Source organism: Crocodylus siamensis, chromosome 2 (assembly GCF_052110815.1).
Source record: "Crocodylus siamensis isolate JL-2025a chromosome 2, ASM5211081v1, whole genome shotgun sequence".
Classification (NCBI taxonomy): Eukaryota; Metazoa; Chordata; order Crocodylia; family Crocodylidae; genus Crocodylus; species Crocodylus siamensis.
In genome coordinates this window covers 135,452,821-135,466,597 of record NC_143396.1, presented here as the reverse complement: position 1 = coordinate 135,466,597, position 13,777 = coordinate 135,452,821, and the positions used below count along the sequence as shown (strand labels likewise).

General features: G+C 48.0%; 1 protein-coding gene across 1 annotated transcript in view; it reads right to left on the bottom strand.

Moving 5' to 3' along the window:
- The window catches only part of IGFBP7 (insulin like growth factor binding protein 7), a 39,152-nt gene that overhangs the window by 421 nt on the left and 24,954 nt on the right, over nt 1-13,777 (bottom strand). Inside the window, exons 2-4 of the mRNA XM_090036875.1 lie at nt 6,253-6,362; nt 3,292-3,408; nt 1,337-1,463 (exon numbers count right to left, since the gene is read on the bottom strand). Of these exons, the coding sequence (XP_089893001.1) occupies nt 1,337-1,463; nt 3,292-3,408; nt 6,253-6,362 (354 nt within the window). The remainder of the gene's footprint in view (nt 1-1,336; nt 1,464-3,291; nt 3,409-6,252; nt 6,363-13,777) is intronic.

The following is a 13,777-nucleotide window of genomic DNA, read 5'->3' as shown; positions in this document are numbered from 1 at the left end:
GTATTTGTAGATGTTGTCAGCTCATAGCTTATTGCTAACATAATGAAATATTTTTTGCTCCTGTTTTAAGTTCTTTCTACTTACAAGGTAAGGGGTTGCCGTATTTTTGGCATGTTATGTGAGGAGAAATTAAAATGCCCAGTGTCTGCTTTGAGGCCATAATCTAGCAGTAGCATTTCCCTCAAAAAGAAGTAAATGCTTATCACATCCTTGACCTGCATGAGTGTTTGCAATTCTGTACTTCTTTAAGAGTGAAAAATTGAGCGCACATGCCCTTAGCGTGTGTTTTAACATTCACAACAGGGGACATGCACTGTGGCTAAAAACCAGCCTCTTTAGCCAAAGTATGTAAGTTATGTTAATATTTGACTTGAACCTCTTCAGTACATAATTGACACTGGGACTTGTTTTATTCTCTTGTTCCACTGCTGGGAACTTCTCTTTTTTTTTTTTTTTTTAAACACATCTTCCAGCTGCTCAGGGCCACTTCATTTGGGTGAACTGAGATTCAGAAACTCAATGAAATAACTGGTGTGTGCAACAGTGATAAGGCCTGGCAAAGAGGAGGAGCAAGGCTATTGGGATTAAATCTATTGGTAAAACAGCATTGTGCAGTTTTTGAAAGTGTTTTTTGAAGCCCTCTCATACAATTCTAAAGGGAAAAAAACCCCAAACTGTAGGTCTTCTTTGATTTAGCATGCTAACTGGAGAACTACTGGAATTAGTTAGAAAAAGCCCATATTTAAGCTATTGGGGATGGGAATGTACTTTTAGTTATGTTCTAAATCTTACTTTCCATTACTCAATGTACTCCCTCCCCTCTCTTCCCCCCACTTATCTTAAAGATTCAACTCCACTGCAGCCTCTATTATGAGAGTTTAAACAGTTAAGATCTGCAAAAAGTCCTATATGGAAACCAAGTAAGGTTGGATTTGATGTTCCTGCTATTTCTAATACTAAACTCCTGCAGAAAACATAAATGCAGCCTTTTCAGTGTCTTTTTACTTTGTGAAGGGACTAAACCCACTTGGAAAATGCTCCGCCCCTTTGGGCGAAATGTATGTCAGCACTGAGAAAGTGGTGGTGCACTTTTGAACTAAAACACACGGAAGTTGTTTTAGTTCAAAAGTGCACCACTGCCATTTTCTACACGCTAGCATGCATTTTTGCCACTTTGCACTGTATTGCATGCATTTGTATATGTGCATTGGCTCATGTGTAGAGCAAACCTGAGTTTGCTCCGAAGTGGCAGATCTCCAGCGTATTGCAGGACAAGAAGTGTGTATAAACACCCAATGAGAACAAAAAAAATTCTGCACCTTCAAACAACACCCACCTTTCGTTATAGGTATTTCATGTAGGGCATCAACAACAGTGATTTTTGCAGAGGCTGTAGCTTCTCCCTTTGAGTTTGATGCATGACACTCATATTCCCCAGCATCATCTTTACTCAAAGGAGATATCTGTCAAAACAATCAGAACACATTCTTTGTTTAGCTTGGACTTTTCATGTTAATTTGCATCACTGTTGGCCTGTGTAATAGCATTAAACTATATGTTACACAGACCTAATGGGAATAGTATTATGAATACTTGAGTGATAATTGACCTCTACCAATCAAGAAGCACATACCAAGAATATTCAACAGTATGGAAAAAAGCTCATGCTTGCAGTGGTACAACTTTAAATTCTGCATAATGATGGCTTTTAACATAACACATTTGCTATTAGCAAGCAGTACGAACAACACTGATTTATCCCAGCTGAGCCAAAGCTGGCTGGATTTAAGTGAGCAGTAGGTTGTCTTAACTCACTTTGGATCCAAGCACCCTGTACCCTGACAGGATGCTGTTTAGCACCTGTCTTGGAGTGCATCCAATCTAGTCCTGGCCTCATCCTGCCTCCTTTACGGCTTTTACAACATATCAGTAAGAAGTTGCTTTATCCTGGCTAGCCAGACATTAGTATTTGCCTGGTTTTGGAATGTGTTAAAACCTTCCATTATTGAGGGAGGCAGAAAGCACATTTGTTCAAATGCTCCTTTCCATAAAAGTGTATTGTCAGTCTGCTGGCACCTCTCCAAAGCCTCTATCTGTTTTGGCATGCAGTGCCCTTGAGCTGCATTCCCTAGTCCACCTCATTCTGCGGCTCGAAGCAATCACTTGGTGTGGTCTGTTACTGCCAAAGATCATCTACTTGAAAATCAAAACAGATCTTCTTTTGTCTGATACGTTGTAACCTCCTCTCCTCTGATCTCCCTGCTGCTTGCTTCTCATCTCCACAGATAACTAAAATTTTTGTGTACTCCCACTTAAGAAACTTCTCATCTCAAAAGGGCAAGGATTTCTTTTAAGTCTTAATGACTAAATGTTTGGGGATGCTTCTTGAAAGATTACATTTCTTGAAGGCGCACACCAGAGGAAGAGTGGGGACCTTCTGCAACACCTAGGACGCATCTTGCATGGTTGCATGCGATGTTCCTGCCTTCAGTGAGAGGTTGGACTGGATGACTTCCTGCAGTCCCTGCCAGCCCTCTTTCTTCTGATTCTATTTAAGTCCTGAGTTTGAGCTGGGGGACACAGAACTAATCAGAGATAAAGGTCTCTGGTCCCTTCCTCCGAAGTTAACTTTCACTCGCAATTCCAAGTTCTTTGTGGAGAGCATCTCTCCAGGTCATGTAAGGCATGTTCTTAAGAGTTGTATGCTGGTCTGGCTGGGGAGAATGAATCAACAGGAGAGATCCAAAGTGGAAATGCTGCTTTTGAGGCCTAGCTACTTCTAATACCTTCACAATAGCCTCCTCATAAGGTAGGGCAGCATGGTCCTGATTTCAAAAGATCCTTTCCTGTGTGTCCTCTTGTCTTCTAAGGACACCTTGTCCCCATGGCTGACAAGCTCCTACTCGGATACCAGCTGGACTGGGCTCTACCTGCTGACTGCAGTATTCTTTGGATGATACAGGAGGAATGGTCTCTCATGTAAGTGTGGGTTTCTCACAGCTTGAGCCTTGTATGCACCTGGTTATCCTCTGCATTCTTCTTCCACAGACTTTGTGCAGGTGTATACAACTGCAGGAAACACATAGCAGCTGAGGACTGGGCCTTGACACAGGCATTTAATCTTGTAAAATGCAGGACTTTAACTGCTTTCACTTCAAATTCACAGGGCTTACTTTTTTCCAACTTCAGGAAAACTACTGAGTTGCCTCCATTTTGATTTCTAAGTCTTATTTCTCAAGCCTTGCCTGTGTGTTGCTAGAAGTGTATGGTCGTCTCTGCACAAATACTCACCAGCACCCAGCCGGTCACTTCATGCTTTTCAGGCCCACCACGGGTCTGGATAGCCAAGTTCTCACGGTCCCCAGGCAGGAGCTCCATCCGCTGGACACCATATTGACCCCGTATTATCTGGGGAAACACAAGACAATGATAACAGCTTGGTCAGAGGGTTGTTTTCAGGACTGTAGTCATAAAGATTTAAGCTACCCATGCAAGTTCTACCACTGCCTTGTCTACGGTCTGGACACCGATTATATAGGTACAGGGTATCCTCTTTCCCCTACCAGACTAGCTGCCCCTTGTTGAGCACCTTTACCCTGATAAAACTGCCTCCACACTGAGGTGAGGTGCTGATTTCTTTCTCCTGGAAGGGATAGAGCAGTACAACTTTCCTGAGTGGACCTGGCTAAGGGTGAGATTTCCCATGGCACTCAACAGTGATTCCAGTCTCCCCCCGAAGTAAAACTCCTGGGAAGACTCAGTTCACTGCTGAGTACTTTGAAAAAGAATCCTACTCTGATGGCTTGAGGCAGTGCCAGGCTCGTATAGGGACAGAGGGGAAAGGGCTCCCCAGGGCTCCCACAGCTGTTGCTACTCGGAGTGCAGTAATGTTTCCTGTTCTAAAAGCAAGAGTGACTCCCACTGCCCTCATTGGTGGTTTATGGGGAAGTGGGGACAGACAGTTCTCCATGGGAGCTGCCCTAGGTACTGAGCCCTCTGGGAAATGTAACTGCCTGCCTCTGAAGCAGCAGAAGACTTGCAGCGCACAAGCTGTTCCAAGAGCAGGGTCCAGGCCTGGCGACATTCCCAACAAGAGGGCTGTATGGGGGAGGGCAAGGAGCAGGAGAGTAAAACCCAGCTGCTTGGGCTTCTGCTGTATTCAAAAAAGTGGTGTCTGAATGGGCAAGGGAAAGGCTTCCTTGACAAAGACTAATGCGGCATTTTTGCAGGCAGTGGCACAGCCCGGCCACACATTGAAGCAATTAATGGAGTTGTAAAACAAGGAATAAGCCAGAAAGTTATTCTACCAAAAAAAGTAATAATTCTGTAGCCATTTCTATCATGCCATTAACTGAATGTGTGGCCAGGTGCAGCCCTTGGCTGGGCACTGCCAATCGATTTCAGCTTTTAGCTGCTGGGATACTCTATGTGTTCCTGCAGCTGGGAGCCCAGCTCAACTGAGGGGGCTCCCAGCCATGGAAGCACATGCTGCACCCCCAGAGCTGGAAGCCCCAGCAGCTGAGGGGACTCCCAGCTAGGGGAGCTTGCTACTTGCCAGTGTGGGGGGAGCCGGGGATCATGATCCTGGACTCCTCCTGCACCAGCAATAAGGCATGATGGGTTCTGATGCTTGATCCCCCAATCAGGCCTTTTGCCAGGCACATGCAGCATAGCAGGAAGTGTAAATTGTGCATCAGGTTTCAGCATGCCTTTACCTACATGCCTAGCAGAGGTCTTACAAAAAGCTGCAAACTGCATCGGGGACCAAAAAGCCAAGGGCTTTTGTTAGTAAACGTGGTCCATGCTCTTCCAGCCCTGAGAGGGGAAGATGACTGAAGATCTGCCCCGTTAGTCACATGCCCCGTTAAGCTACTAGTGACTGGTGTTAAGCAGCTGCACAGCTAGTGTTTCCTGCAGCACTCTGGGGTTACACTGATAAATGTTATGACCATCATGATTGTTTTGTTTACTGAAAACTGAGGCTTGATTCTGTCCTTCCTGCATGTTGCTCCCAAGCTGGACTCTGGGAATTGTCTGGGTGTACTGGTAGATGCAGGGGATGGAATGGGACTCAGTTGCCTTCTGGGAAGCAGGCAGTGTCACTTCTCCATGCCAGACTGCAGTTGGTGACACTGGGGCTTTCAAGTTCCATGGGAGATCTGCCCAATAAAACACCCACAGGCTTAGCCATCTGAGGAACACCAGGGCTTTGTATGTTACGGGAAAATATCCCCAGCTGCTTGTCTTAGAGAGATTGCTACAGTAAGCTACCTGTTGTCTTAGGCCTGTTTTGAATTTGCATAAAGGAGGGCAAACCCTCAGAGACCTCCACATAACCTTGGGCTTGTGAAACTTTGGGAAGCCTTGATGAGGTACAGACAGTGGCACTGACATGAACATCCACCCAAAGGCTGATGCTGTTCTCTTTGACAGTGCTGGGATCATCATCTCCCTGCTAAGGTACCAGGCTCCTCACAGGTACCAGGGCTGAGTTCTCATGAAGGCTCTGCAGCTGAAGGTGGTTTTCTTATAAGCATAAGAGCAGGAAAAAAAAAAAAGCCCAGGACTTCAACACTCTTTAACTGCACAGCTCAGAAGCAGCACTAACATCCGCCTCCAAGCTACTAAGGCAAAACAGAACAGTACATGACTACCGTGACTGTGACCTGTGTGGTCACGTTCAGTGTTTCCGAAGCTACTTGCAGACCTGAAGGTTGAAACAAATAACCAAGGAACATTCTTTGGAGGCTCTGAATACCAGCCTGTCACGCTGTAAGCAGCCTAACGGCGGTTCTTTTATCAGAATAAACAATGTAAAAAACGCTGGGGGGAAATCAGCTTTAGAAAAATTATTTATGCAGGAAAAATTAAACAAAGCCAGATGTTTTGGGGGTGGGAGAGGGAGGAAAAGAGATTTTTCTCAACTTGTGTTTGCACTGGTAGAACGCACTCCTCTAAGGCATGCTTGTCAGAGGCAATGTTTGCTGCAAGATCTTTTCTTGCAAACTGCTGTTTCACAACCTGCCCCAGAATGCCTTATCTCTGCACATGGACTGCTGGAGGGCCCAAAGGGAACTGGCTTTGGTAACAAAGCAGGTATGTTTCTCAGCTTCCAGGCCAGACCTCCTCACTCCAGGAGCTTATGAAACTCCTTCCTGTATTACTGACTGTCTATCTCTGTTCCTTGCCTTGCTGCCCCAGGTGTCTAGAATATGTCACCATGGCATTAACTGTGCTCCCCAAGCAAACTACCTTATTCCAGATAAGCACCGGGGTTGGGATTCCCAGGACTTCACAGCTCAGGTAAATCTGTGCTCCAGTGACATTCCAGATATCCTTGGGGGGAGTCACAATGGAGGGTCCTGAAAGGAGAGAGAGCTGTTATACCCTCATGCTTGTTGACCAGCCGCATTGCACCTGGGAAACTGGTTGTTTCTGGGGAAAAAAATGTTAGCCAAAACTTCCCAGATTTTTCTGGGAACACGTGCAGGCACCATGCTTTCTTTGGGTGCTGGCCACTCGTCTTCACTCTAGCACCTCCACCCCATGCTCTGGAACAGGCATTTTGTCTTTGTTAGCAGAGTGACCTCTGTCAGGGACGTGCCTTTTGCTATTTCCCTGGCTGGGCAAAAAGCCTAGGACCAGTCAGGTAATTACAGACTGTGTCCCAATGCATGAGCAGGGAATAAATTCTGGCACTTCTGATCAGGGCCGTCCCTGTAGGGGGCAAATCGGGGCAACCACCCCGGCCCTGTGGTTTGGGGGGCCCCATGGACTGGGGCACAGCAGCGGAGGCGTGGAGCCCGATGGAGAGGCGGTTCTACGTCCAGCCACTCACCACCTCCTCCTGCCCTGTGGTGGCAGCTTCTTTGGATCTGGGGCCTGTGGGATCGGAGCGGGGGCAGGGCCCTGCATGGGCTGATTTGCCCTGGGGCCCAGACCCTGTTCGGGTCAGCTCTGCTTCTGCGTGCTCAACTAGGAAACTTTTACCATGTTCCTTTCCTGTTTTGAATACGTAACACTGCATATATGTGTCTAACTCATCACTGTGCTCCTCCGGTTTCACATTCACACATGATCATTGTTTTTGATGGAGTTACAGTGCAGGAGTGGATTGGATGTGGGGGGGAATGATATGGATGCACCCCTCTTTGATTCCTGCTCCACCCAAAGTATAAACCAACTGCCCAGTGCTAGCAACAGTGGCATTTCTATTCACAGTGCTCAGAGAGTCAATTAATTTCATAGCTCATTATAAACTACCTGATTCCTGCTAAGGTCTCTACACTCCACAGGTGTTAACAACCCTCTCTCTCCTTTTTAATGGCCCTGACATTCTTCTAATCAAGCTATCCTTTCTTCTGAAATGTTGCTGTCTGTTAGGTTCTCCTATTTCACAGCCCTTCAGATTGTTTTAGCTCTAGCTAAAAACATTAACTCAGGTGTGGTAATATTAACTCAAGTGAACATTAACTCAGGTGTGGAAATAACTCAGTGAAATATGGGGGGCACTGTCAAGATGCTTACGAAGGTTAGATTTTTTTAATGAATCTGAATAAGAGAGGCACATATAATTCTAATGATTACAGGATTAATGAAACAAAACCTTTTGATTATTTTTGCTTAGTTCATTATACTGAATATATAATGCAGCAAATTAATGCATGTTCCAATAAAGTAGTTTGTTTTTGCTTCAACCTTAAACTGAATAATACAGTCCTAGGCCCCTGGCATGTTAGTAAAGCTTCTAGTTTTGTTTTTTTAACTAGGATAAAAATGTGTTGGATTATGTGCTGATGCACCACACCACCTGCAATTCCCTCTTCAAAATCCTAGATCTGGCCAAGTGCAATAAAGCTGTAGTGAATCTAACACTTGTCTGGGTGGTCCGGTTGTTTTGCAAAGCTTTGCTCACAATCTGTAGCATGACTGGGGCAGCAGCCTCAGGGGCCACCTTTGCTGGGGGAGAAGGGTGCACAAAAATAGCTGTGACCACAATGGCAGCTGATTAAGCTGCTACTATTCATACCACAGTAGCCTGCGCTGCCACAGAGCTGCCCTGATACACCTCTTCTTGCCATCCTGCTGATTCCCAGAGGGAGCTGCCCTGCTCCCCTCTGTTCTGCAGGGTGCAATGTTTATGTGACCAGAGAGACCCCACAAACTCACTGAGTTCAGGAGGGCTAGATCAGCTGCAGTTGCAAGACAGCTGTGTTGAGACCCATCACCAGCTGGGGATTGTCTCCCTTGACTTCAAAGCAGCTGCTCTGACTCACTGCAGCTGGATAGTTGGCTCATAGCTTCCTTGAGGCCAGATTTGGCTCTTAGCTTTAGGATGGTAAATCTGGAGTGATGCTGCTGATCTGGCTGCTGGGACTCTGGGCTTACAGTGATGTGAGAGGGCCTCTGTGGTATGCCAGTAGGGGGTGCTCCTGCGCTGACCCACCCAGCTTACTGAACCTGACCAAAACCAAGCTACGGATGCCTCCCCAGGGGTGCCAACTTTTGGCCAACCCTCTTCCTGGAGCACACCCACCAACCTGGAGTAACTGGTGCCACCACCTGAGCTCTGGTGTCTGTTAGGTCCTGTGCTGCTTGGGGTACACAGGCTCTGTAGACCTAGGGGTTGCTTAGCCCCAGTGGGATATATCTGGGTGCTTCTTATAGCCAGAAGCATAGAAAGTAGCCTCCCTTAGTCTGCCAAGCAAAGGGAACAAGAAGGCCTACCCAATCCCCCTCATGCATGTACAACAAGGCTTGCTATAATGGATGGCTTTATTGGGTAGAGAGGATAGGTATGGGGAGGGGTACAAGTCAGAGTAATATCAAAAGAATACCCTGAGCAAATCAAAGTGGCTTGATAACCTTTTGATACACTTCTAGAACATCTGATCCTAAGTTACTGGCTACATTTCAGGTAGGTTACTCACATGTTCATCTAGAGTCTAAAAGAGCTCCAGAGGCCATTTGCTTGTTCCCAAAGCATGTCTGTGTTCCCTTCCTCATGGAGAGGCTTTTATGCACCTGTTGTGACCTCATCACTAAGTTCCCACCAGAAATGGACCCACTGGCTGCTGACCAGTGCTTCCAAATGACATCAGGCTGACCAGGCGAGCTAACTAATCACACGACCTGCAAGGGCAGGAACCTGAGACAAGAGGAGGTTCCCACCCTTACAGGTCCCCCCTCCCGGTGGAAGTTTTACAGCCCAGCTAGTTGTGCAGGCAGGTAACACAGTGGGCTTTGGGCTGTCTGCTTACCACGGGGAGGCAGACTGGGGCATGATTTCTCCACAGCCTCTGCTCTGCAATTGGAGGGGAAGAGGGAATTTAAATCAGCATATTTAGAGATCACAGCTGTCTCTTCAGGTGTCTTTGGGCTCTTGCAAGACAATGTGTTCTCAGCTCTACAGGACCTGTGGCAGGTCAGAGCCCTGCTGTGTCTGCTCTGCTGCTTGGGTCCAAACCAGAAAATGAGCAAGGGAGGAGGGGAGAGGCAGCAGTGTGCACTTCTGAGAATGGACCAGGGGAGGAGGGCTGGCTTCCTGCGACAATTTGACCCCCATGTTGGCAGCAGAAAAGTGCCTGGTTGGCTCTCAACAGAAGCTTCTGGGTGCTTGAGCCCTCTGGAAAATATTACCCTGGGCCTATCTGGGAGCCTGTGCGTGGGTCTAGAGCTGCTTTGAAAATCTGGCTTTCAGTGCTCACCCCCCAGGCTTGGAAATGTCTTAGGCACAATCAGTGCCCAGGGAGGGGAAGAATAGGTCTTTCTGTTTCATTCCCTTTTAGGAGGGACTGCGCTGTAAACCAGCTATTAGTATCTCAAAATAGAAAGTGAAATCCAAATGAATGTGTCATGTTCATTCCCATTCACTGACAAGACTAACAGACTCCATCTTGAGAGGATTTTTCTTTCTGTGCCTGGTAAGAGGCAGGCACAGCAATAAGAATGTCATGTTCATTTTCCTGAAATAAAGTGCTGTTGTTCCTGGTAGGAAGGCAGGAGCCAGACTGGGACCAGTCGCCTGCTCCTGTCAGTGGCCAGTGCAAGATGCTCCTCAGGAGAAAGGGTTGTACCTGGCAGCTGTAGACTGGCCTGTCCCCTGAGCTGCACCCATTTGCAGCAAGGGGACATACTAAAGCACTTGTGTGGGTTTTTCACATTTGCTTTTCTAGCCCTAGCTCCAGGTCTCATCATCTCTGGGATCCCATTCTTCCCCACTTATAGTGGATGCTGAACACATCAGGGATGCACACTGACTAAGAAGGAAAATGCTTCTTATTTTTCCCTCTTGAATATCCAGGAGTCTGTCTGCATCTAGTGCCATCTGCCAGAGCCCCACAGAAGTCCATGACTGGTGATAGCTGCCCCTAGATGGCCCAGATGGCCCTTGTTTCAGTGGGGAGAAGTGACAGCGTGGGGCTAGCCCATCCCACCCAGGCCAGGGTTGCTCTCTGCTCCTGTCTGGTACCACTTTAATGGGTCCAGAAATGAGACATCCTTGCTTCCCCTCAGACTCTTCTCCCATGCCAGTGAGCTCAGTTGTCTTCTATGTGTCACACCCAGGCCTCTGGCTAAGTTTCTTTTCACCATCTTTCCATCTCTCTTTGATGGGGGATACAATGCTACCCTGTGGCAGAGGGATGGGCTGCAAGTGTCATGCACTGCTGGGACGATGCCCAAAGGATGGGACCAGAAAGGGCTGTTGAAGTCATCACCAAACTGCCTGGAGTTCTCCTGCTCCAGTGGCTTTGCTGGGTGCCAACACCCTTCAGCTGTTCTTTCTCCACAGTGGGTCTCTTGTCTTTCTCCTTTTCTTGCCCCACTCTGGCCTCTCTCCTCCCCACCATGGGATCTGGCACAGATGTCCTTTATCCTGGGGGCATGTTAATGGAATGACCAAAGCAGTGGCCTGGCAATGAGATGGGGCTGGGTGCGGTGTCCACATGCATGTTTTGATCCTCTGAAGTGCAGGGATGAGGGGATGCAGGGAGTGCCTCAGGCTCTCTCTGTGCTGATCCTTGGTACACAGCTTCTCTTCCAGCTGTCACAGCCTGTCCTTTCAGTCTGAATGACCCTGCTATGATCCCCAGCACAGTGGCTTTTCAACATGGGTGTTAGCTGCACCCCCTCTGCTCTGGGATTGTTTTATATCAACTCTGTGCAGGGATATATGCTCACAGAAGTTGCAGGGTAGGAAAGGGAGGACTGGACCTTTGGTTTACAACAGGAGTTACAGCAGGGTGGTATGTATGTATGTGCTCACTGACCTACCTACGTAACAGGTCACTGGGCTCCTGTGTTCGAACTCCCTTATAGTTAACACCGGTGGCAAGTGTTTGCCACCAATAATTCCCAGGTGTCTCTGAGCAGCTCTAGAGAAACTGAACTGGATTTGCACCTTTTTTCTCTGACTACAGACTATCTCAAAAAGAAGGCAACTCCCACAGGCATCTCTTGAGCAAACACAGCAGTGACCCATGACATGGCATGCCAGTCATTTCAGCAAGTGAAATGAGTATAATCTGCCTCGGTTCAGCATGGCGTGGACCCCAAATTCAGCCCCAGTGTGGGAAGGGCATGCCTTTGTGACCTCAGCTGAAGCTGTGCAGCCGCTGGAACTGGTTTCTACAGAATGCTAAGTCTGCAGTGCATGTATGCATTTGTGTGTGTGCATACATGTGTGCATACGCACACACGCGTGCACAAACACACACACATACACACACACACACACAGAGCACAAGAGAGCAGAGGAGAATCACGAGATGGCTTGCAGTAGTCCCTATCTGTGGGAGAAGAGTGCCCCCCTCCCCCCAGCTTGCTGCTCAAAGGCTCTGCATCGCCCAGGAGCAGCTGAAAAAAATATTTAGGGTTCCCACAGACCTGACCTGCTGCAGAGTGGACCCAAGGAAGTGAGGATGGAAAATCCTCCATGGGGTGGTGTGTTCTGCTCCTGGTCAGAAAACGGCCATTTCTTGTTGTTCTTTGGTCTCTCAAACAACAGGGCGCCCAGCACGTCCCCAGGAGGACTCTCCTACAGCAACTGGCTCTCATCACAACAGGGATTTTCCATCTGTGCTAAGTTTAGTTTCTCTGGTCACCACCCTCTTGTGGTCACGGCCCCTGGTCACACTCAGTTCTTGGCACTGCTTCCCTTTGGTGCAAGGCTTGTTCTCAGAAGTGCTGGGCTTTTCACCATGGGTTTGGCTGTAACCAGAGAGGGCCTGGCTTGCAGGAGCTCCCCTCCTCTGATCCAGGAGAAGTGTCCAAGCAGCTTTTACCCCATGCATTTCCAAGTGCAGGGAGAAGACCTACTTGCAAGGCACAAATCTTCACTCTTGCCTGTCAGGTGACACTCCTGACCCCTTCCTCAGAAGAGCAATGGCCACTTCCCCTCCCTGCTCCTGGTCTTAAGTCTCCCCCCGCATTCCCTGGTGGGAGTCCAGCTCTCTGGCTCTGAGCAGGACCAGATCCAGTGAGAGCTCTCTTGCACTGTCCTTGCCACTCCACAAAATACCAAATTAGTGTCCTGCCTCCCCACCCAGAGCCAAGAGTAGGCAAGGCTTTTGGGATCAAAGTGTGTGCATGTAGGGGTGGGGGTGTTGCTGTTTGGCTTTTAGAGCTCTTGGCTCTGATTCCCCACAGTGTTCCTCCAGCTGTACACCAGGGCAGTCACTGGTCTTATACCAGCCTAAAGTGGGAGTGCCACTGGGGTGAAAACGGTCTGGTCTTTCAGCTTCTTTGCATTCCTAGCACTGCCCTGGCTCATATTCAGGCCAACAGCTTGTTAGATTCTCATGTCCCAGACTACCCCTTATGGTTTAATCATAAGTCTTACGGTATTTGGTGTTTCTCTTAGTGCCAGTTCCTGGGAATTACAGCTCTCATAAAAAAATTGAAGCGGGGACTTTCCAGAGTGGGGAGAAAAGCTTGCAAAGGTGAAAAACCTTTTGACAAGTGAAAAATCCAAAGGCAAATACAAATGGCATATGAAAATAATGAAGATCTCATGATTTTTAAACCAGTACTATGATTTCACCAGGGCCCAACCTGTGATTTTGAAAGCTTGGGAATGGCAATATTGGTGGTTACATCAATGTAACTCCATTGCTGACAGCCTAGCCAATCTAAGCTCACAAAGTGGTCAGCAAGTGGAGAACTCATACTGTGGTCAGGGAGCACAAAAACAGATCCAAGGTCTTTGCAAACAGAAGGACCTGGAACTGGTTTCTCTCCCCTAGTGGGGGCAGAGGGCCAGCAGCTTGCCCTGTCCGCCCTGCCTGACCCTATAGCATCAGCCTTTCAGCCTGATGCTGGCAGACAGCCAAGTAGAAGGACACCACACTCCTACCTGTGATGATAACTTTGCAAGAAGGCCAGCGTGGGCTTTTGACATCACTCACAGGCAGAATAAGGGTGGGAGGGAATTCTAGTTTTGATCCCCCCAGAGAAAATCACGATCCCCTTGATTATGTCCCATTCCTCCAATGGCCGCAGCACCCTAGGTAAAACAACCTTGGTGGTGAAATCTAGGTGCTCAGCCCCAGCCCCAGCCCCAGCAGGCAGATGCCCTTATCACTTTGTTTTACATAATGGCGTTACGGCTGAGATGCAGAGTTTAGTCTACTAGGAAAGCCTGCTCTCAGGAGGCATCTGCCCTTGGCTGGGAAGCCTGTTAGGGAATGGGATCTGTGCAGGTCACTGCCCTTTATCCTCAGTTACTTGCTTCAGTCCTGAAGCTGGGAGTGGAGGGGGCATCCCCAGGAGACTCACA